Source organism: Poecilia mexicana, unplaced genomic scaffold, assembly GCF_051168715.1.
Source record: "Poecilia mexicana isolate PSO_F unplaced genomic scaffold, ASM5116871v1 scaffold_10, whole genome shotgun sequence".
Lineage (NCBI taxonomy): Eukaryota > Metazoa > Chordata > Actinopteri > Cyprinodontiformes > Poeciliidae > Poecilia > Poecilia mexicana.
Window position 1 is genome coordinate 18,813,871 of NW_028263379.1, and position 24,321 is coordinate 18,838,191.

A 24,321-nucleotide genomic window follows, 5' to 3' on the forward strand; every position below is an offset into this window, starting at 1 on the left:
TTGTGCAGAACAAGAGTCAAAGGGAAGGCTAAAACAAACCTTTCTGACCCAAATCAACCTCTTTTTAGTTTAGCTAAAGGTTGCTGCCATTGCCACACAGATGCACGATGAAAAAAAACAATGCAAACAGAACCATTTGTTTGTTCCTGTTATTGTCACCACCATCAATAATTCAATCTGACAGGACGAAACAGCAACTGCAGTAGCTTATGTTTGTGTCCTGGTTGTGGTTATTTTCATATTCGGTCAATTACATTTACACTTTTCTTTGTATTTATTCTTTGCTGGCTGCAAAACAAATATGCAAATAGATAACTGAATATCACATGTCATATGATGACTTATGTCAGGGCACACAAAGTCATCACATTGTGTCCTAACATTTACCATGTGGGACTACATGTGTTTTTAGTATTTGGAGAGAAGAGCATTTGTAAGATGAAGGGGGTGGTGGGGGGGAAAAAGAGCAGAAGGGTGGTAACTTCTCTCCACCCATGTAAACTGAAAGAGGGAGGAGATTAGAAGTCAAATAGGAGAACAGGGGGTGCTTCAAATGAAGCCAGAGAGAACAGAGAAATGTGTGTGAGAAAAACTTAATACTCAACAAAGAAGAAACAAGAAAAAAATTCCAAACTAACTCAAGAAAAAGTACAACTAACTCATGGCTTCAGGATCTTAACATTGACTAACCTAAGTAACTGTGGGAGTTGATACATTTTACCAGCTTGATACCCTGAATGAAACTTAAGACATCATCTGAAGACTCTGTTTCTCTCACAAAGAAAACGCACAACTTAAGTAAGTAGATATTTGTTTTTTCCCTAAGATTTGTCATGTTTTTGTATGTTGTAGACGTGATACTGATGGTGATAATGTAGATGTAGACTGAGCCGTAGCTGAATCTACCGGGTACAGACACGTGGCATTAAACTAAAGAGGCGGACATAACTTTTTAACTTCGCTTTAATCAAGGCGCTTCTTCATAAACCCGCGAAAATTGGCAAAAGACGTAAAAGACGCGGCGCGGACACACGAGGAAGTTAAGAAGTGAAAACTATATCTAATAAAAGAGAATCCACGGATATGTCGGGAATGGTAGTAGAGTTCCTCCCATGCTTGAACGGTGTGTCCTTATTTCTTCCTCATTGTAGTAAAGCATTGTTTCCATCTGAGAGGAACTCCCTATGCTTATCGCACCCTTACTATAGTGACGAAAACGCACGTAACACAACTTCGTATGTCTTACTTCACCGCATTTTAAACCCTAACATCATTTTAGCATTAGTTTAATTGTCTCATCAGGATAAAGATACACACGTTGCCTTCACTGGCTCCCCCCACAGTCAGAATTTACCAAAGCAGATCCCTGTTCACTTTAAATTGCGAAATTAAATATTTTACAAGTGTACTGTTTTGGTAATATATTTATTAATTTTGTTCAACATGTTGGTATCTATTTGTGAAATACCAAGGAAAAAAGATGCTGTCATTGTGGTCAACTTTGTAGCCTTGTAATTGTGGTCATTTTGTACCCACATTAAGCCATGTGCTGTGGTGCTGTGGGACGTTTCATACCGTTTAAATTATTTTTTAAATGCAAGGGAATTTGGTTTTATGAGTTTTATCAATATTTACCAGTAGGTGGTTGATTAGACTTATTTTGGTTTGATTGGGGGGTCACAGTTTATCACCTGGTCTATTTGAGAAATTGATCTTCAACAAATAGAAATGGGACGTACTACAAGGTTTTCAGAAATCAAAATATAGTTATGGGAGATTAGAGCATTTTTAATATCGTTTTTAATTATTCATCTAAAAAGAAAGATAAACTGGTTGTATAAAGGTTTTAAGTATGGATGGATACAAAATGGTTTGGTTCTGGGAACAAAAAACAGAAGAACTGTCCCCTTATCCAATCAGCTACCTGGCGGTGTTAACAAAGACTGATCAATTATTTAGATTACTTTGAAATAACACCACCCCCAGCATTGGCCATCAACATGTGACTGGGAAGGTGTGCAGACAAAAGTGAGCTTTATTTAGATAGAAATATATATTTTTAGATGTTTTTAACTTTTGCCCATTTTTCCAATAAGGCTGTGAGATATTATGTTCACCACAGCAAATGATAATAGGATGTGAAAGCACGTTTTTTAAATTAAAATACCTTTAAATTCTAAGTGAGACTTTTGTATTCTGATAAAAAAAAATACGACATCAAACGATAAAGTGATGGGAATGGGTTTATGTAGATGGAAATGAAATGGTTTGTTTACAGGTCCAAAATGGACTTAGTACAAAATGGCTAAATGTTGTTAGCCTGTACAACATGCAAAGGGTGTGTCTTGAAGCCAGTTAAAACAGTTCCGGTGACATTTCTCTCCAAAATTAGGTCAGTATGTTGACTTGCATCATTTTAAAAATAACATACTTACTGGAATGTGGTTTGGTTGTACAAAACTGTGTTTATCAAGAAGTGAACTCATTTTGTTTACATAAATTGCACATGAGTAGCTTTTATGCCTGTAGTGGAAGTTGTATTTGTAAATATTGATTATTATCACTGCAGCTGGTTTCAGCTCAAAATGATGAAACCAGAAAACTAGGAACATTCTTGAAATTTTAAATACAAGTATTTAACTTAAAGATACTGGTTTTCTTGATCCAGTGTTGGTTAATGCTCTTACACAGGCGAGTCACTGGAAACTCGATATTTTGGGGGCGTTTCGTTGCTTGTTTTAAACTCATAATTACTGTTTTAAACTCATAATTACTGTTTTACGCCAAGTCAGTGAACGCAGCATTGTCGCTTCCGCACCGGCCGCCCCTCGCAGTCAGTAACCGGACCCAGGCTGAGGTCACACCCGCGGAGAAGCAGCTGCCCTCCCGGCAGGGCGGCGTTAGAGGGTTGTCCCAGAGCGTGTGGTTTATTTTCTTGGAAACGTATAAGAATAAAGAGTTTGTCCTGCGGTTCTTTATGTCCTGCGGAGAATGATAAACACGGAGGGTCAGGAACAGCAATATTCCCCTGCATGGATAAAAAGGGCAGTGCTGGATGTGAGCGGGGGAAGAAACACTTAAAAAGAAAAGCTGGAGACAAGATGGATAAAACAGACATGGCAAAATTAAATACTGTCATTTATTTATGCATGTAATCCAACTTCATAACCCAATACGTCTCTTTATACTACAGCGCTGTATGACTTCAGCAGAAGCAAAATTGCATCATTCAGCTGGAGCTCAGGGATTTCAGGAAACATTTCCCAAATATGGGATTCCTTACTCAGGCTTCCTGCTCAGCCAGCACACTTTGCAGTTTTGTGTCAGGAGTCACAGCTGCCTACCAACACTAACAACACATTGCTCTCTTGTTTTACGTGTTGGCGAGTATTTGTTGTGTTGACCGCTCCACCTTATCACAACACAAAGGCTCTCATGTTCCCACAGCTGGTGTTCTTAAAATACAATGGAATGCAAAGGTATTAACGTCCCTTGAACTTCAAACTTCAATGTTTTTATTTTTTCTTTGTACAGCAAAGTTATTTCTCATTCTTCTTTGTGAAATAACTCAAGCTCAGTCAGATTGGATAAACAAAATCACATGAATGTTACCTTTCAAATTGTGCCACAGTTCCTCAGTTGGATTGAGATCTGGACTTTGACTGGACCACTTTGACATGTGGCAATTCTTTGTTGTAAGCCATGCAGTTGTACTTCTGGCTGCATGTATATTATCCTGCGTTAAGACAAATCTCTCCCCCAGTCTCAAGTCTTTTGCAGCCTTCCAGGATTGCTCTATATTTAGTGATGTACTACTTTGTGTTGGTTTATCACAAGTTTTCAGACTGCACATGATATAATCTTAAAAGCCTCTAGGAGTGTGAAGACTTGAAAACCTCTGCAGCTGCAGTAGTATCAGAGAGCAACAAACAGGATGGAAACAATTCAGAAGAGCAGCAGACCCCAGATTGTCTCGGTCCACGTCCTCCTTTAACCTGAGCTCAGATACTTGATACACACACACACACACACACACACATGGTTATTCTGATACCTTAAAATCATGGCTGCTGGCTATTGCCTTCAGAGAACTGGTTTCCAGTGTGTGTTGACGTGTAATGTTTATCTTGTGACCTTACAATCTCAACACAACTACCATTGTCAACTAAGACAGAAGCCTCTGGCTTCACTGTCTTTCCTCAGTTCTACATACAGTTTGTCATATTGTACAAGAATATAAAATAAGATGTAAATCTTGTTTTAAGTAACAAAACTGAACAAAAATGTGTGAGCTACACTATGATGGTTCTGAAGATATATAAAAAGCATAATTATGGTGTTTATTTTCACTGCCCTTTGTTCTGACCGCCATGTTTCTAGTTAAATTAGAAAACATGGAGCTCAGTTTGTGATTATGGAGGCTGCAGTTGAATTTGCTGCCACTGTCATTTCTTCTCTTACGATGGTCTAATTTCAGTTCAGGAACTGTTTTTTTTTTTTTTTTTTTTTTTTCCACCAAATATTGAACGTTTTCACAAACGTCTTTGCTGCAGTTGTCTGACGGCTGCTGTGCTGTTTACACATCACATGATGTTTTCAAGGACAATTTACGCTCTGATGTTACTAATAACACACGAGTAGGACCATCTTCACCTGTGGTTGTTTTCAGAGGCGCAAAAAGTGGGTATGCAGCGTATGCAACGCATAGGGGCGCAGCACCAGAGGGGGCGCCAAAAACCCGATGGGCTCCGATTTATGTTTTCACATCCACCTGAATAATGTGCAGTTGCGCCACTGGTTGTTTTTTCCATCATAGTTATCATAAAGCAAATCACTATTAAACATTTCAGGTCTGCCAGAGATCAATGTAGGATATTTATAATCATAGTATAATGGCGTAACTTAAACTAATTAAGTCAACTTCCTGGGAATCCATATCACTGCTTTGCCATTTCATACTTTGGCAGTTTTCGTCTCTTTGTAGCTCAGTCTTTTCAGGTAAAATAGAAGTGAAATAGATCAATATCTACCCGTCTATCTTACAGAAAGGTAGAAAATTATGCATCTGATTCCAGCGTCCTGTTGTGAATTTGACCAAGGTGTCTAGAGTTAGGAGGCACATCTATTTAATCTTCTAAAAATTACAGATGCATCAATTTGCCATTTTTTCCCTTAACCTGCTCTGATCTCTAATCACCAAGGAAACCACTGAAAATAATTTCTTCTCCTCTTTTAAATGCCTCAAAATTAACAAAACTGGATTCAAAACTCCTGTCTCCTGTATCCAACAATCTGCAGCACATTTTTACTTTTTATGAGATAAAATATTTTGAAGAAATGAACCATTGGTCAAAATCAGAACTGGCAGCTCAGATCTGCTCCTATAGGAACAATGGAAACTGTGGCATAAGCCTGAACTCTACCCAAAACTGATACAGACATAAACCTGAATAATGGATCTATAATGAAGACAAATGCTGGTTTGAACCTTCGATATGACGAGCAGGGTTCACATTGAAGGTGATGGTGCTTGAAAACAACTAAAATCTCATTTATTCCTATATAAAGGCATTTTAGGTCTTTGAGACGCAAAAAGAGGAAAAGCTCCAAGTTCTTTAACATATTCATGACTTCATGCTGCATAAACCAGTTTAATTCAGCTGGAGTTTCATGCCCAGACCTTCACTTTCCACTCATTCAGAGTCTTACTTTCTGACTTCATTATCAGTCTCATTTATGGACTTACACGAGTGAGTGAATGAGAACGGTTTCACTCTGTCACCTCCGTGTTTGGGGTTATGGGGAGTTGTGTGTGTGTGTGTGTGTGTGTGTGTGTGTGTGTGTGTGTGTGTGTGTGTGTGAGACTGACCACTGCAGAGATTTTCATCATGGGGTGTCAGTTACAGGGAAATCCTCCGTTTTAAATGCTCCTTTCAGCAGACTGGCTGCTCGCTGGGCTGTGAGTAATCGCATTACACACATGCCTCGCAGGCACACGCAGAGACAAATCTGTCCCTTTAGAGCGTCTCAGTTTGTCCAGTACGACACATGTAAGAAATGGGCCCTCATTAAGAAGTGTTTCCTGTCAGAGGGCCTGACTGTCGCCCTCCTCCCACCCCCCGCCTTCTTTCCCCCTTTTTGCAGCTTCACATAGTTGGTTATTTTTGGATCATTGTGTTTTATTTAGGCATTTTCCAGATGAGTGCTGTCAGATTTCTTTTAGCTCCACTGTCAGAGGTCAAAGTGTCCCTCGACCTGTCCAGAGGGTGTGTTCGTGTGTCTGTTCTTTAGAGGTGGTCACGACTGGCTTTTCTTTGTTTGGCTTGGCAGCACAGGCCCTTCTGTTCGAACACGGATCTGCAGTTACATAAAAGCCACCCATTTCGCGAACCAGTTTCATCCAAGAGAGATAAAACCAGGACTAAACTGTCCGTAAAAAAGGCCCATTCAGCTAAAACCTGAGGCTTTTAAGATGCGGCTCTGATTTGCACAATAAAAGATTAGTGTTTGTTGCTTCTTGTCCATGTGAATGAATGTAGCTGAGAGAATAATGAGGAGATTACTGTGTATAATGCGTGGCAAAGTAAGGGTTTACAAAACAGTAACACAATTTGGGCTCAAGCAAAAGGCAAATTAATGGATAAAAAATGCAGAAACATAAAATTTCCCAGTCTTGAACAGGAAATCATATGAATGTGATTAATTTAGCCTTTCATTGATCTCCAGGGTCAAATGATAGGACAACAAACAACTTGTTTTCTGTGGCAGATTTATGGAAACAAGAGCAACTGGTGGCAATTTCATTTGTTTTTGAGTTTAAAATAGTTTGACAGGTAATTGATTTCATCTTAGAGACTTATGTAGATCTCAAACCTGCAACACAGTTTGAAGAAGATCTGTAATGAATGAAGTTTGAAGTTACACATATGTCCCTTCTAAAGGCTTTGTTAAACATCTGATTAATTTTATTTATTGTTTGCTTCCCCCCCCCCCCACAATCTTCTCTCTTCTGGGTTTCAGGGCATCAGCCATGGCGCCCTCTCTCGTTCAGGCCTACAGGAGGCGCTGGTGGATGGCGGTGACGGCGGTGATCGAAAACCTTCTGTGTTCGGCCGTGTTGTTGGGATGGGGCTCTCTTCTCATCATGCTGAAGAAGGAGGGCTTCTACTCTCACCTGTGCTCAGGTAAGAAGAGACAAGCATTTTGTAGCTAAAGAACCATTCAGTTCTCTCAAACGTTCTTTATCTCGCTGAAAGAATAAGAATAAGTGTGTATTTTAGATGTTAGTGTGTGTGGAGGAGCACCAAGCCATCTTTCGGTGCTCCTCCACACCAAAAGAAGCCTTGTCTTGAGACCTTTGGTTATTTTCTGTTCAGAGATGTTGCTCTGTCGCAGCTCTCTGATCAGCCTTTTACTCTTTATCCCTCAGAAAACAGCTCCGTGCCCGCGTCTTCTGAAAACACCACCAAAGGTGCACATGACTTGCTGTTCTGTGTGGAGCAGGAGGAGATGCTAAATCTTGGATTCACCATCGGCTCCTTCCTGCTCAGCGCCACGACCCTGCCGTTAGGCATCCTGATGGACAAGTTCGGCCCACGTCCAATTCGGCTGGTCGGCAGGTAGGGTCATAAAATACACTGTGAACATCTGTCTGTGAAGCTGGAGTGAAAACACCACAACCAACCCACCTCTGGTTCAGTAGCTTGTCGGAAAAGAGTCAAATTAGCTAAGAGCTGCTTCTGCCTGGTGAACTGGGTCAGTACTTTTACTGATGCAAGCTGAGTGCAGATTTTTGCAGTAGTCATCGTCACTTTTTCTGACTCAAGACATTTAACAGGAATCAGCGCTTGCCCTCATTTCCCAGCATGCATACATAGGATTCTTGTGAAGCAGCACGTTTCTTCTTAAACTCCATTGTTCCTGTACTACTGCTGTGTGGAGGGACAGCATTCCTAAAGAGGGATGTGTTTCATTGCATTTGTGAAGTGAGACAAGGTGGAGCAGTTTTGTGTTTGTTTCCATGCAGGGAGGAGAAATTGTGCAATAATCATTCATAACACTATAACCCCTGCATGATATTAACATTGAGTTTCTGCCTGAACCTCAGCAACGATCTGGACATGAGCAAAGTTCACTGGAGTCTGACTCTCGGACATTTACGATGGACATTTTACTTCCTGTGGCGTTTTCCACTGAGTAGCTCTGGGTGAGGGTTAAACCTCCACTGTCCCTTCATTTTGTATGTCAAACACAAGAAAATGCAAATTCCCATTTTAACCAGAATGCCTTTATTAACTTCACTCCTCACCATACAACCATTATTTATAATTTTATTTTATTTGAACTCCTTATCTAAATTTTAAATCCAACTGTTGTTTTTTAACCACACTTGTTTTTACCAGTTAAGAGCAAAACTAAGTTCATTTTGGTAAAAAGCCTGAAATCAGCTGCAAGTAGATTTCTTTACCTTTTGTATAAAATTAGTAAATTTACACTACATAAAAAAAAATCTCTTCATCTGGTAGAGATCGATATAAGATGAACAACGAAAGAATTTTAACACAAGGAAACAAATAAAAATAGAAATCAAATTTAAATTATTCAGAAAGAACATTAATGCAAGTCAGAGTGCCAAATTGTGTTTAATTAGCACCACATGTAAAAATAAAGTTAAAAAACAAAAAACCCAGGGGCTGAAAGGGCTGCTTTGTCAGAAAAATCCAGTTGAAACTTGAACAGTTAATTAGCCTATAAAAATATTTGGGTTTAGGATCTGTGAAAATGCCAGGATGTAAGTTTTTTTCCTCTCTAGATCCTTTTTATATAGCTGGATTAGAAGGATTATTCTGTTTGCCAAAGTTTTTGTCATATCTGAGTTTAGTTGATGACCCAAATGACACGAGGACAGAAGGAGAGGAGACTTAATGGAAAACAGAGAAAACCTGGAGAGCAAGAGGAAACCACAAAATATCCACAGCGAGAACAGCAGCGAAATCCAGGAGAGAAGGAAAGAAACTGAGAGACTTAACTGTGATCTCTAGTGAATACAGATGGGTCTGTTGAAGGCCAGCTGTGAGGGGATAATGCAGAGGTCACTGGGGTCAACCTGAGGAAATACAAGAAAATGGCTGATGGAGACAGAGGCCCAATTTCTATGCATCGAATTTCAGAGTCAAACTTCTTTTAAGTTTTGTTTGTTATATGCAGCATTTTTATATCAACTAAAGGCAACATAGTTGCTTCATTGTGCTAAAAAATTGCCTTATGTGGCTGGAAAATACACAATACCGCCCCTTTAAAACTAAGAAATAAACTCAATAATGAAAGCAAAAAGTGACAAATACAAAATAAAGCAAAAGAAAAAAACCTGTCCCAAAGATTATGACAGTTTTTTAGTTTGTGAAGTTTTTATTTAGTGCATTTTTTATGAATGAAATTTCTTCAGACACGCCTTTCAGTCAAACTCATGAGAAAATCCTTCCTCCTGCTTTCACTAGAAGATCCTTTAGCAGTGACTCATCTTACGGTATTTTCACAATGTTCTACTATGTGTTTGATTATTTTATTGTTTACACACGCCCTTCGTGTTTCCTTGCAGTTCTTTATTTGCGCTGTCCTGCATCATCATGGCTGGTTCTGCTTACAACACTCACGGTGAGTACAAATAAGTTAGTCCTCTGCAGAACGTCACTCTAACCTCACAAGGATACATAAACCTGCAGTCAAATCCAATCAAATTTAATATACATTCCCATGAGTCTCGGCTGTCAGATTAAAAGTACAATTTTTTAAAATCACATCATGTCAACCCCTAGAAACTCTTGCGTTTTATCTTCACATGCAATTATTCCTGCACTTTTTTGTAGTTTTATTTGGACAAAATGCAACAGATGTTTCTCATCTCTGCAGCTCTGTCGGCGCTCATCTTCTTGGCTCTCTCACTGAACGGCTTTGGAGGAATCTGCTTGACCTTCACCTCCATCACGGTGAGAAACGACAACAACACGAATAAACAAGACAATAGAAGTAAAATACAGATAACGAAGGAAACATTTTCAAGATACAAACCGCACACTGCTCTTTTGGTGATTCTTTACCAAATGCAGTATTTGAGGAAGTTTAATTTTAGCCTTCCTGGAAGCAAAGAGATGGAAATGTGATGTTACTCTGCAATATCAATAATAGACATGGCCATCAATGGTTTTATCAATATATCTATCAAATTACAGGTTAATCAGGAAACCCCTAATATCTAGAACAAATATAAACCTCTTAAAACTGGAAATAGAAATACTTGGCTTAGTAAATATTACGTCTTGCCATGAAGTTGGTTTGAATTTTTCCAAAAGTAACACACGATTCAAATGTACAAAAAACATCTAAACAAAAACAAGACTATGTTTCTTATCCAGCTTGAATCGAATTGAGGACAGAGGAGCTTCTGGACTCTGACTGGAGATTTTTTGCATTATTAATCTATAAAGTTTCTTTTTGATTTTACATGGAAGATTTCCTCTCTTATTAAGTCTAAAAGTGATGCATCTAGTGGTAGGTCTTTTAACAGTTTCACATTTATACAGCATGTCCTTCATAAATAAATCTATTTCTGTTGACATTTGGTTAATTTTTAATTTCTTTTTAAGGATAAAAACACATAAGTACTGTAGGTTTCTGCTTTTGTCTTATGACTCTGAGTTGTATTTAATATCTAACGCAGGAATTTGTACCTGGAACAAATGAACAGGGATATTTTGTCAGCTGACAGCCTCGGCATTGTTTGGGTCAGCTGAGCGTGTTGCGACTGGGATCTGTTTACATCTCACCAGCATCAGGTCAATGTGTGTATGCATGTATGTATGTATGTATGACGTCTCAGCTGCCACCAGCATCATCAGGGCTGTTTTGTCAGTGCAGCTGCCTCTTGTTTCCTGGCGTGTGTTTAGAGTCATGCTGTTTGAGGGTACATTGTGTTTACCCAAGGCAGCATCTGACCTCTCGCTGATGGAAACTCTGTCACGCCTGTTTGGACCAATGATGGCCCACGGCTGCCCACACACCCTCCTGCACCCTCCTCCCTCTACCTAAAATACACAAGGACGCATTTTGTCATGCGGGCTTTGGAAAGCGAAGGGTCATGCTGATTAAGTAGGTGACATTATGCCACAGCCTCTATGTGGCGTCTGTAACGTGGCGGTGTGAAAACAACACCTGCTTCAGTTAAATAAACTTTATTTATGCCTCCAAGGAAAACACCGCTGGCCCTGCTCAAAAACAGCTGACGTGACAGTGTGTAGTAGGAAACACTTGAAAGCAGTTTGTGTTGAGATGAGATTCAAAGCTTGCGTTAGCTAACAATTTCAAATTTCTTTACTTTTAACCTCGGGTTACGATTGTACTGGTGTTAGGATTTTCAGGACAAACTCCTTTGGATGAGAAAAGATTCATGAGTTGCATCTTCTTTTTTTTTTGGTGACTTTGTAAACAATATATCTTTAACTGAGGCTCAGTTCACAGCAGTTGTATGAAATAACTTTAAGATTAGGAAAGATAAATGTCTATGCGACTTTGAGAAATCAATGGCAGCTTTATGGAAGAAGTTGTCATATTTTCCCCTGTGGTGTGTGTGCTATAATCGCAGTCAGATTTTATTTTTTCTTCTTGGGCTAAACCTTAAAAGTCAAACACTAATGTCCAGATCTCGACTGCTAGGAATGAAAGAATTTTAGGAACAAAATGTAAAGGGGCAGTATCTATTTCCCAGGCAAAAATTGCCATTTTATGACATCTTACGTAGCTTAAATTTTTGTTGAAGGATATTGTACTTTTATAAAAATCTGTGTTTTATTTCAATAGATTTCCAACAATTGAGAGTGAGCACAAAGTCTGAAAACATAATCTTCAGGAGCTCCTTCAGGTTGCAAAATTCAAACATATTTTGCTTTGTAATAAGTGGAATACGTGAATGGCACCAGACTTATTGTGACCTCTCTGACATTATAATACAGTTTATGTGAGCACAGCAGAGTGAACAGCTTCAAACAGGCCGGTAGAAAGCAGATTACCAAGTCCAGTTAGTGAAGCAGTTAATGTGCGGTATGACCGTACAGAAACTCTAGAAAAGCTGCATTTGAATGCACTTTGTGGTTGAACAGTCAAGGATTTTCAAGGCCTCTCTCAAGGTCAGACAGTGGCTATGCATGTAATCTGGTTCTGTAGAAACCTGGAAAGATTCCTGCAGCCCCAAAACATTTTCTATGAAATACTTACAACATAACCCTTCCTTTATTTTTACATGTTACCTGCTGCTGATAAAATAGAAAATATTTATGTGTAATGCGGCACAATTGTTTTTATCTATGCATTGGAAATGTGTCTGAAAATCTCAGCTTTAGACTTTGTAAAAGATTAATTTAGTAAAAAAAAGTGTTAAAATTCACTTCAGGCAGACATAACTGTTAAGGTTCATGAATGAAAAACAGCCACAAGACGAGCTGCCAGACACCCCACCTAAATAAAAACAACAAAAACAGTGTGAGCATAAGTGATGGATAGTTACTGCATCTGGCAAACTGTCTTCCAGATGGCAACAAGTTACTTAACACCCAGCTGACACAATAAGTAGCTTCTCATTTCTTAAGCAAATGTTGAAATACACACACTGACACATACTGTGGTCATGGAAAGGATGTCAGTCTGTTTAAGGAGGGTCAACGTATTGGCATCAAACAGAGAAAACGTCACAAGAGGTTGCAGAAACTACTAAAAATTGGGTTGGGGACTGTTCAACGCTTTATTAAAAACTGGAAGGAAAGTGTTTGGAAAAAAATCCTGAATGACTGTGATTGACTAAGTCAAGGCTATGTAGTCTGCCGATAAATCAATTTGATCGATTCATTGAATCTGTTTAGAAAGATTTCATTTTGGACGTTTTTTTTTTTTTTTTCACAAATGCACTCTTTGGGTTTCTGTACAGTTCAGTGACCTGGCATTTAGTTTTACAAAAACATTTCTGAGCTTGTAATTATTTGAAACTTAATTTAGGTCAACTCCCCAGAGGGATGATTTAAATAAAAGCAAGTTGTTGAAAATACTTTCCCTGTTTTCAGAGACTCAGAGTAGCAGCACAGCGTCACATAAACAGCCCTGTCATTGTTTAACCTCGCACGTTCAATATACTGTACGTACTGTTCACTCTGTCCCATCGGCCACACACATACACACACTCAATTAATATTACACCTGCATTAATGTTAGAGTCGCCTCACACTTACGTCTGTCCTTGTCTGGCCTCTTGTCAACATTTCTCTGGATGCATTTTGGCTCACAGAAGCTCCAAGCTGATGTTGCTTTGATGGAAGAACAGCAGCAGAAGGACAAAGACACACAAACTCAGATATCATGAAAAACAGGAGACGTCTGAGAGCTCTGAGTCAAAACTGTCCCTGTTTCTGCTTGGACCTCCAATCGTCAATTACCTACATTATGATACAACTTTTTGATAACAACCTTCAAGAATTACTCGTCAGTGTTATACCGCCTAACCGAGTTACAGGAATAAATGACCCACTTAAATTACTAATAGGATTGCAAATTATAAACAACATGTAGTTGGAACATGTCAGATAACAAAGTGAGACATTGTTAGTTTGCTCATGTTTTGGTATATTGAGGCTATTTGTTCTGGTGTGTCTATATTATACGTTTATTGAAGATGCATGAAAAAATGAATTACTTTACAAGGTAAAGAACATGCAGACTAAAATCAATTCTACTTTTAAGTAAGAGCGATAGAAATTGTAAATATTTATTCTCTGCAAATGCAAAAATTTGAAAACTGCATTTAAGATTAAATCTTTTGCAAAGTAGCGTCCCAGGGTTCGTACACAGCTCTAAAAAGAAGTAAAACGTATGGAAAATGGGTATTTTTTCCTGTCTGGATAGTTAACATGGGAACGAAAACCAGCTACAGTAAATTCTGAATTTCAAAAAATAAATTAAAAAGAAAATGTCTTAATCAAAAAGATTACAACCGAGCATAGCAGCTACGTTCAGCAAAAACTTGGCCTCGAACATCTTTTCTCTTGTTTTAAAAGTTACATTTGAAAAAGTTGAGAATAAAAACACAAAATCTGTTTCAATCTCCTCGCAACAAAAAAAGACATTAAAACATTATAATACCTAAATAAAATTTGACTATTTGGCGAGGTTTTGATTTTCTAATGAGTTTCGGTGAAGTTTCTGTTCTCATTCAATAGAAAAACCAGTAGCTGTAAAAATAGTTACTGGTTAAACTGTCTTCCTGTTTTCTGGGGTTTTCTTGTGAGTGATGCAGAGACAGTACAACAAAAGATGAACTGAAAACAGCATCTTACTTGATTCTGTTCGTTAGAAGTTGTGAAATAATAAAATGAGAAGTAAAGCTTAAAAACCTGCTTTGCACCTTTTTCAGAGTTCCTTTAAGGATTAGTCATGTCTCTGTTTCAGCCTCTGGGTTACACACCTACCTGTGATGGTTTCACAGATTATAGGAACACACGGTTGAATAGCAGCAATTCTCTTCCTATCGTGTAACAAACGCATAAAACCAGTTCTGTTTGTTAGATTAGTTTTCCACTAGGAAAAAAATAAATAAAATAAAACAGGGTTTAGAGCAGAAGTTGCTGCTGGATCTCCTGCTGGTGATGAATATGTGCTCAGTTGTTCCTTCCCGGGGTTATTGAAGCTGTTGGTGAAATGTGTTCAACACTCTGGGTCAAACATAAAGAAACTTTAAAAAGCTTTGACCCAAATCAAAACATTTGGCCTTGCTCTGGTTTATCCAAGTCCAGTGCAGCTGGATGTGACAGTTCAGCCAATCTGTGAAAGGTTAGCGAGGACATAAAGCGAGGGGAAAGAAGAAGCCGGAGCCACTCAGCTGTGGTTTAGTGTTTCCTGCTGGGGAGGTGCAGCTGTGGTTTAAAGAGAGATCAGTCAATCCTGAAGAAATGCTTCTCCCACTAACTTTTTTTAAAATATAATTTCTGCCAACTTCTCCGCATGTAATCTACTGTTCTTCCACGTCGTTAGAGCTGAAACACATCTCTGAACTCATTGATCTGTCATTTGGCACATTCTCGGTAATTAAAGTCCTAATTAAAGTCGGTGCCGGCTGGCAAGATCTTACAGAGTCCAGCTGAGTGGGCACAGCCGGAGCGGAGGCTGAAATGATCGGAGGCGACAAACAAGTGGCCTGAGCTCCTTTTCTCTGTGACTCTCTGACCCCTGGTTAACCACCCGCATGGCTCAGTCACCTGTTAACATGCAGGGCTTCGTCACGTCTGTTCTTACAGATGAAATGTGGCATTTTCCAAATTTTTGTCATGTCATAACCCCAAAGCCTTAGTGTATTTTACTGGGATCGCAGGTAGAGACAAACCTCACAAGACTTGCTGCTGTAACTGCAGCAAAAGATGGCTCTACAAATACCGAAACAGGACGGCTGAATGCAAATACATCCCAGACTTTTAGCATTTTACAACCAGCAATTATGTGCTATTTTGTGTTGATCCAATTCCCATATAGCAATGTTTTTCAATGCATTTTGAAGGAGAACGTGGATATGCTAAATAGGAACGAGGCCTTGCATTTTGTTCTGCCTGTCTTTCAAGACTCTTCTCTGTGAACCTTTTCACATTATCTCCTTGAACCTCTGTAGCCAGAAGAGTCCAGATCCACGGACCTAACGGCCATGAAGGTGTCAGCCCCCCCCCCCCCCGATTCTGAGAAATCGTAAATGAAGACGAGTGTTCTTCGAGATGTTTTTCCTCCTCTTCCTCAGACAGTCAGGCTCTCTCTACAGCGCTCTGAGGGAAACGTTTTTTCTCCTGTTTGCCTGCTAACCGCTTGCTGCGGGCTCTCAGAGTGACCTGATGCTCCCTGGTGCAACACAGACACATTAGCACGCCGGCTGCAAACTGTCACCATATTGCGGCCTCGATGCAGCTTTCTCACAGACATTGAGAATAAAAATGTCAACATTCGCAGAAAAGCACACTTGACACCCACATACAGAATCTCTAGAGAAAGCTTTTCGACATGTGGCTCTGAAGTTCCTGGAAGTCTGCTTGAGGCTTGAGGGAAACTGCAAGCAGGACTTCTTGTTGCGTTATTTCAACAATAACTTTCTCCACTGAAGGCCAGATTTGTGTAGTGCACGACCCACCTGAGCAGTGGAGCTCCCCCAGAGTGCCACAGGTCTCTTAACATGTCTCTTAACCCAGCTTTGAACTTCTCCAAATTATTATTTCAAGGTGATTTAGTTAGGGGCATCAAAATAAAAGGGGCTGAGCTACTTCAGACCCTTAAACAGATATAAATGCATGTATAAACTGGAGGGTTTATACAAAGGCAAATCGGAACAATTTCCAATAACATGTTGCAATGGTGAAATCCTGCTCCCAGAAAAAAGGTTGTACAAAGTGCAAACTGTTTTTTTTACTCAAACGATCCTGTGTTTGTCGATAAATTAAAGGATGATGCAACATGGTGATATCTCACTTCCAACTTTTGAGAATCTAGTCAAACAGGATATTTTCTGTGAAAATGTAACTAAAACAAACAGTGTTGGTTTTAAAGTATCAATTCTGTTCAGTAATTATCTGATGTTTAATCTGACCACCTCAGGGTCTATGAGGCTGCTGAGCTTGGCAGAGTTGCCTTTTTTTTTAAGGTTCAGATATAATAAGGCAGGGTTACAAATAGCTCTGCATGATCGGTTATTAGGAGTGATTAAACATGTGTTACAGTTCAAGCTGCTTGGTTTATATTTACAATGGATCACAGAGGATTACGGTTTCTAGCGGCAGAAAGTGCAACTCCCAACAAGCATCGCTTCACGGCAGCTGGACGCGTATCAAAAGGCGAGTAGCCAGCGAATAAGCCATGCATATTAGCTAGGTATTGGTTAATGCACCTGTCCTTCTGGCCTCTTCTCTCCCAAATGAAAGTCAGACTCTGAGCTCTGAACCTATCGGTGTCTCATAGATGCGTTACAGTGAGATCGGTGTGCAGGGAAAAAAAAAAAAGGGGGTCACTGACACGGCTCGGTGAACCCTGACACAGCTGAGGGATTAGGTGGCGCTGACAGCAGGTTAGGTAAAATAGTGGAGGACAACTACAATCCCTCACATGTGATTTTTATAATCACAATTGACCCATTTAAAACTGCAATCAAAGGGCATTTAGTGTGCTGCCAGCACAATGGATTGTTGTTAAATGTTATAATCTTCTTACTGCTGTGACTGGGCCGGCCTAATATATGATGTGTTGGTACCTGCCACCATGTGGTTTGGTATGTTTCAGGCAGCCGTTCACAGTGGGTCAAACAGTGAGCTGAAAGGTCAGCAGGACTTTAATCCCAAATCCTTTAAAACAGCAAAGCTTTGTTCGTCTGAAACTGTGAGGCTGTCATGAAATTAGAAAGTAATAAATTCCTCTGCAGGAGGAGAAAACTTTATGTGTAGAAAGTTTGGAGGACACAGCTTTGGAGTTTTTCCCCGGCAGTTCTTAAAGCTGATTCATTCTGCCCCCTGGTGGTGGAAAAAAGTAAACAGCTTTAACATGTTTAATAGTATTAGCTTAATAAGTATTACAAATAACCGTGTGTGTTTTGTGCCTGCAGCTGCCCAACATGTTTGGTTCTCTGAGCTCCACCATCATGTCGCTGATGATCGGCTCCTACGCCTCCTCTGCCGTCACTTTCCCCGGCGTCAAGGTAAATTATAAGATTTAACACAGCTCTAGTTTTTCCCTGTGTCTTCCTGCTGCAGGTTAAAGGTGACTCAGTGTGAGTGTAAGTGTGTGCATGCATAAGACAAAAGTGGACAGAATTGGACAGAAAAGGTCTGGAAAAAGCTAATAAAATGTTTTATTCAGATATATTTTGAGGCTTTATTCTGATCCCTTTTGTCTAAAAGCTGTCCTTTATGTTCTATCTCTCCTTTTTTCCTTTGTTCCTTTGTGTCCTACTTTCTTTTTCTACTGTTTTCCTTCCTTTTAGGAATCTGTCCTATTTTTCTTTCTTTTACATTTCCATCCTTTCCTTCCTTCTGTGTTTTTTTCCCCTTCCTTCTTCATTTCTTTTCAGCTTTTTGTTACACACACATTTAAAGCTCCCCACAGGATGTGAATTTCAGTATTTTACATGCTGGAAAGCTTAGTCTGGATAAGTTTGGATGTTTTGTTTACAAAATTTGCAGGAACCTTGTTGAAACTGCATTAGATTTTTTTGTAATTTGCTTTAAAGGATCCAGATGTTCTGTATTCCTCTACAGTGGTCTGGATGAAAAGCTATCTAGGGTTCCTGAAGATCTTTCAGTTTCAAATTTTCTTTGAAGCACTTGAGGGTTTACAGAACAATGTTTACTGTTTGTTGTACAATATTGCTGAAAAGTATTAAAAAGGACGTCTGTCTCCAATAACTACAGTGACTTGAGAACTTTGCTGCATGCACTAAAAAACTCAATCAGCAACTCTAATTTTTTGCATCAATCATTTCTCGTCTCCGTAGCTGATCTACGATGCAGGCTTGAAATTCCATGTGATCATGTGGTCGTGGGCGGTTCTCGCCGGGCTCGTTTTTGTTAACTGCTTCTGGAACTGGCCCTCGGAAGGCTTCCCAACTCCAGACGAGGTCGACTACAGGTCAGTGTGACACCCGCCCGTCTGCTGCAAACGTTACCAGTGGGTTTTAGTCCAGCAAGTGGGATCTAAAGCTGTTTTGTACTCAACAGTAAGATTCTCACGACGCAAGAGGTTCCTTCATCTGAGCAGAAGGCTGCCGGGGAGAGACTGAACCAGAAAAACGGAGATGTCCGACATTCCCAGGAGAAGCTTCCCAACGGACCCGACGCTGCACCAAGTGAGTTAGCAAACCGCTCATGTTAGAGGGAAAAAAATAAGACAATTCTCAATTATGTTTATGTACTGATCAAGTTGTTTATAAGACAATGTTGGGGTGATGGAGACGTAAAACCACTGACTCCCTGTATGACGAAAATATATTTACAAGATGAATCTAATTTAATGAATTCTAACAAACATAAGATAAACTTAGTTACTCAAATAAAATTGTTTTTTAACTGTTGGAACATCATCTTAGAAAGTTTCCTTCAGAGTGTTTGAATTTGACAATGTAGAAGGTGAAACCACCCTGAAGGCTTTATAACCAAAGTGTTACATTACGTCACATAGCACCGAGAGCAATATGGCTGAAGTGTTGGGCCAACAGCAATATTTTTACTCATTTTTTTTACGACTTATTGATAATTCAGCTCATAATAAACTTTTACAGGAAACCAGTCTCGAGTCTTTCACTGTAAAATTAAAGCAAAAAGGATTAAAAAGCTTTAATTTGTTAGGAAAAACTCAGATTTGCGAGGTTCACAACTGATCACTTTTCATACGATTCAAATCTGTGCATCATGAAGCGTTACCCTTTTGGTAAAGGACACATTTTTAATTTAAACCTAATAAAAGATTCTATAAATTTGAGTAGAGGTTGTCTAAATTATTGCCTTTTTCATCTTTACTGTAACCTCTTAAACTTCAGGTTCATTAAGAGCGTTGAAAACTACCTCACCAAAGGTTTCTCCTCCTCCCTAAGACGCTGTTCCCTTCCGGCGGTCCGTGTTCTCCCCCATCTTCCTGTGGAGTTTGGTCACAATGGGGATGACCCAGCTGAGGATCATCTTCTTCATGGGAGCAATGAATAAGATGCTGGAGTTCATGGTGACCCGGGGTGTAGAAAACCGTGAGTGCCCAATGAGCTTTAACCTCTAGCATTTTGTTTTCTATTATTGTTTTATCACTATTGTAAATTTTGTTGTTTTTTTATACTTCAGCACCCGATGACCTTGTGCTTGAGGCAGAAACCACAGGTGAGTTTTGTTGTATTATGGCATAAACTTTTAAAAATGACCTTTTCTCCTCATTTTACTGTTTTCCTCTTGATCTTTCAGTGGGTTTCTACGCCTCCATCTTCGGCACGCTGCAGCTGCTGTGTCTGGTGACGTGTCCTCTGATTGGTTACATCATGGACTGGAAGATGAAGGAGTGTGAAGAGGAGAAGTGTGACTCTACAGGGATAGTGAAGAGGTACGTCCAGTAAAAAAAAAATAACAACAGACGTGAGTTGTTTGGGATTTTATTTCTCAGCTTCAGGCTTCCTTGGACCGTATGTAAGGATGGAAACAGGAAGTTCTTATAGGTGGAGGGCGAGTTTAACACCACAACTGTCATGCAGGTTAAAAAAATATGTCCTGTCTCTCCTTCAGAGCCAAAAGAGACCGTAAGATCCAGAAAGTGACCAACGCTATGAGAGCCTTCATCCTCACCAACATCCTTCTGATCATTTTTGGAATCTGTAACCTCGTGGATAATCTGCCTCTACAGGTAAACACACCGCATTACACATTAACGATAAAATACCATCAGAATAAAACGCTTACAAGCTGCCTCTTTTCTGCTGTAGATTTTGACGTTCATCCTCCACACTATGGTCCGAGGATTCATCCACTCCTGCTGCGGCGGCCTCTACGCTGCTGTGTGAGTCCTGCAGCCCCAGCAACACGACAGGCACAGGATGCATTCATTACCTTAGGCGAGGAACGTTTGGCAAGATTCCTCTTTAAACCACAGAGCAAACAATGTAGCGGTGCCATGTTTGTTTCTACGAGGTAGAAAACACTACAATATTCACAGTATTAAAGTCCAAGCAGATTGTTTTCCGGCTCATTTAGAGTTATCTCCCGACACCAAATAAACACCAAAATAAAACAGAGCTTTACAGTGTGATAAAAGCAACCAGATGTTTCAGCAAAACCAGAGCAGGTCAAATTCCCTACAGCAAGATGACATGTGCTCACTGGAGACATGGAAACAAGCCATCTCTGGCAGCAATTAACACCTTTAATATATATGTTGCGTCATCAAAAAGAAGAAGTTAACATTAAACATAGCAGTTAGATAAGTTACTCTGCATTGATGTTCATCCTGATGATCCTGGAGTTTATTTCAATGCCGAGCTAAACCACCTATTATTTTTCTTCAACAGCTACCCGTCCAACCACTTCGGTACACTGACAGGCCTCCAGTCCATGATCAGCGCAGTGGTCGCTCTGCTGCAGCAGCCGCTCTTCATCGTCATGGTGTCGCATCTTCATGGGAACGGCTACTGGGTGAGGAAGCGCTACCTTATTTTCTTTTTGTGACGATGAGTCAGAGTCATACATGATTTATAGCAAAAAAGATAAATAAAGAGCCGTCAGTACATAAAGTAGGACGTTTGGCTCTGTTAGAATTTCATTTTGGACCACTAGCTTTTTATCTTATTTTATCTTTAAAGACAGACTAACTCAAAGTGTAAAAACATAAAATAAAATATTGTATTTTTACAGCAGCCTTTGGGAAGCAGACATTTTTCAGTTTTTTTTTCAATCTGACACTAGAGAAAAATCAATGATGCATTAGTTGGGTGAATAATATTGTAATCCACTTTAAAGGATTAGAAACCAAATAAATATTTTTGGCTAAAGTAGATCTGAAAGACGAAGACGTCTATATTGGGAATAATTCTGTTATTATTCTGTTTTGGGAATTAGACATATTTTGTCCTTAGCAACAAATCCATTAGGATAGTAGCTCTCTGAGTCCAGTCCTAGAGAGCTACTATCCTACAACTTTTATAGATGTTTCCCCAGAATAAATAGCCTAAATCTAGTTCTGCAGAGGCGTGGTATCGAGCTACTCATTTGTTTCCGGTGTGTTGGACAAGTGATTTAGGGGCATCTAAAAACTCCAGGACATCAACCTTGTGGTGTAGCTTCTCATCTGTCCCCCACCGCCTGTGTTTCAGATCAACCTGGGCCTTCTGATTTTCTCGTTCACTGGCTTCCTGCTGCCAGGCTACTTGTTTTTCCACCGCAAAAACCTGCTGAGGGAACAGAAGGACAGAGACAACCAACTTGCCTTTCAGGAGACGGAAGCTCTCAAGTCCACCGAAGCCAACGGCTTCAACAAGCCTCACAGCAACGGCAACGCTTTGAGAGACGCTTAGACAAAATCATGGGTCATTTTAAGCATGTGGGTGCAGAATAAACACCGGATTTTTTTTTCTCATTGAGGAACAAAAAGTGTTTTACCGATATGCAGTTGAAACCAGAAGGTAACATACACTAAATGAAAAGAGACATACACACTTTTTCCTCACTGAAGTTAAATGAGACAAAAATCCTTGTTTTCGGTCGGTTAGAATCACCTAAATGACAGATTTATTACGAATGTCTCCAAAATTAGAGTTTAAATATAGAATAATTACTATATTTTTAAACAATAATGAAAAGCCCAGACGATGATGTCATGGCTTGGGAAACATCTGATAGGCTGACATATTTAAGTGGATGTACTTTAAGGCTTCACACTGCTTTCTTGTTGACATGAGAAAGTTAAAAGGAATATCTGATATATTCTTTCTTTAATTATTGTGACATCTAGCATATAGATATAATGGTAATCAAGACTTACCTAAAACAAGAGACATCTGATCTGATTTAACTTTAAGCATTCTTGTATTCAGTGTATATAAACTTCTGGTTTCAACAGTATTATTTTTCTTTTTTTTTAGTCATTGCTAGTTCTTGTTTTACCTGCTACAGACAAGATCATGTAGCTTTTGTTTGTTTGTTTGCTACAAGTCAGAATTTCTTGTTATTTGGAGAGACGTGTCATCAGCTTTTGTTGCTCTTTTATTTATTTGGATTTAGATCCAAGAGCCAAATCAGTTTTCATCTTAAGCCATAAACCTAAAGATCAAGCGGAGGCATGGACAAACTGTGGATATCACCGTACTTGAAGTAGATTCCCCGACAATCAGTACTAACCTGCGAACACCAAAGAAACAACGAGGTTTTTCGGACAGTTACATAATCTGATCAGTATTGTTTTTGTATCATGCAGACTGTTATTTGTGCTTTTTCTACTGTATTCCCAAAGTAAGAAGAATCCAAGCGAATCAGGAAAACATAGAGCATGCACCTGCCAAAGTTAAGAAGACTTATGAGGCATATGAAGATGTTTTTGAGGATTATATCTGAGCCCTTCTGATAATTTGAACACAAAAATGGCTGGATGTTTAGATACCACATCTACCTCCTCCTGTTTTGTCCCACTGTCCACAGGACGATGAACTCTTTCGATTATCTGATTTTTCTTCAGGTAAAGACTAAAAACATTTGTAAATTCCATTTTTACCTTTGGTCATCCACTTGTTTCACTGATAATGCTACAACCCAAACATTTCTGTAATTTATATATAAATATATATAGGAAGAATTTTGTATAGGAAAATGTGACTGACGGGGGTGATTCTTGCACACAGTGTGTCTGAACAGTTTTAAGACACTTTGTATTGCTTTATGCACAGAAATGAACTAGTGTGTATATAATATGAGTATGCAAGTGTGGTTTTTATACGTTAGTTGCAGTAGCAATAAAAAGGGAAATCTATTTTGTAGAGGGCTTACAATAAAAGTAGATCAGATGATTCTAGGTCTATACAGCTTTTATTTCTATGGTCTTGCATTGAGTTAGAAAAAATATATATTTTTTGTAAATACAACTGTGGTGTGGCTTGTTACTTTTATAACGTTTTCAGCTTGTTTAACTACAAATATTGGAGTGTATAGCATAGGAACATAAGGACAACCTGCTGTGGCTTTAGTCCGTTTCCTTGATGTGATTTCTCATCTGATTTTAAAATAAAAACTGTTTGAGCAGATAGTTTTCCCTTTGTGTCAGCAGCAGAAAAGTAACGATCCTAAATGTAAACAAAGTGTATATCTATGTTTACATCACACAGATTTAAGTTTTTGCCACTTTTTCTTATTTCTGATGCATGGTTTGTTTTTTTCTCTGTAGAAGTAGCTTTGCTTTATTATTTTTTTTTCTTTTTGCCGTCACCTTGCCTTTCAGTAGAAGAGGTATTTCTAAGAACATTTCAGCCGAACGGCTTTCCCTGTAAACCAAAGCCATTTTCCATAAATTTACAGTTTGACCTCATGAGAACAGACTGAATTACTTTCATTATTCCAGCATTAAGTATGAGTTACATGTGGTCTTTTCAGCTGTGAGCTACGAGCAAAAAACATTTGCTTAAACCATATTTAAAGACTTTACAGCGGTCCCTCTGTACCGTTAAGAGTTTTTTTGTTTTACAGAATTCATGTAGGTTATGGGGCTTAATTTGGTAAATAAATGTACAAATAAAACATGTTGTAAATGTGTCGT

The 24,321-nt window shown here is 39.2% G+C and overlaps 1 protein-coding gene across 1 annotated transcript; it reads left to right on the top strand.

Annotated features, from left to right (window-relative positions):
- The first annotated feature begins 471 nt into the window (after positions 1-471).
- Positions 472-24,302, top strand: slc43a1a (solute carrier family 43 member 1a). Its single transcript, XM_014970416.2, has 15 exons — positions 472-798; positions 7,021-7,184; positions 7,430-7,619; positions 9,599-9,654; positions 9,910-9,986; positions 17,660-17,752; positions 18,548-18,681; positions 18,771-18,898; positions 19,643-19,789; positions 19,881-19,916; positions 19,998-20,133; positions 20,313-20,430; positions 20,510-20,583; positions 21,092-21,215; positions 21,893-24,302. Exons 2-15 carry the CDS (start codon positions 7,031-7,033, stop codon positions 22,091-22,093), a joined length of 1,668 nt encoding a protein of 555 aa, XP_014825902.2. The 5' UTR covers positions 472-798; positions 7,021-7,030; the 3' UTR covers positions 22,094-24,302.
- The last annotated feature ends 19 nt before the right edge of the window (positions 24,303-24,321 follow it).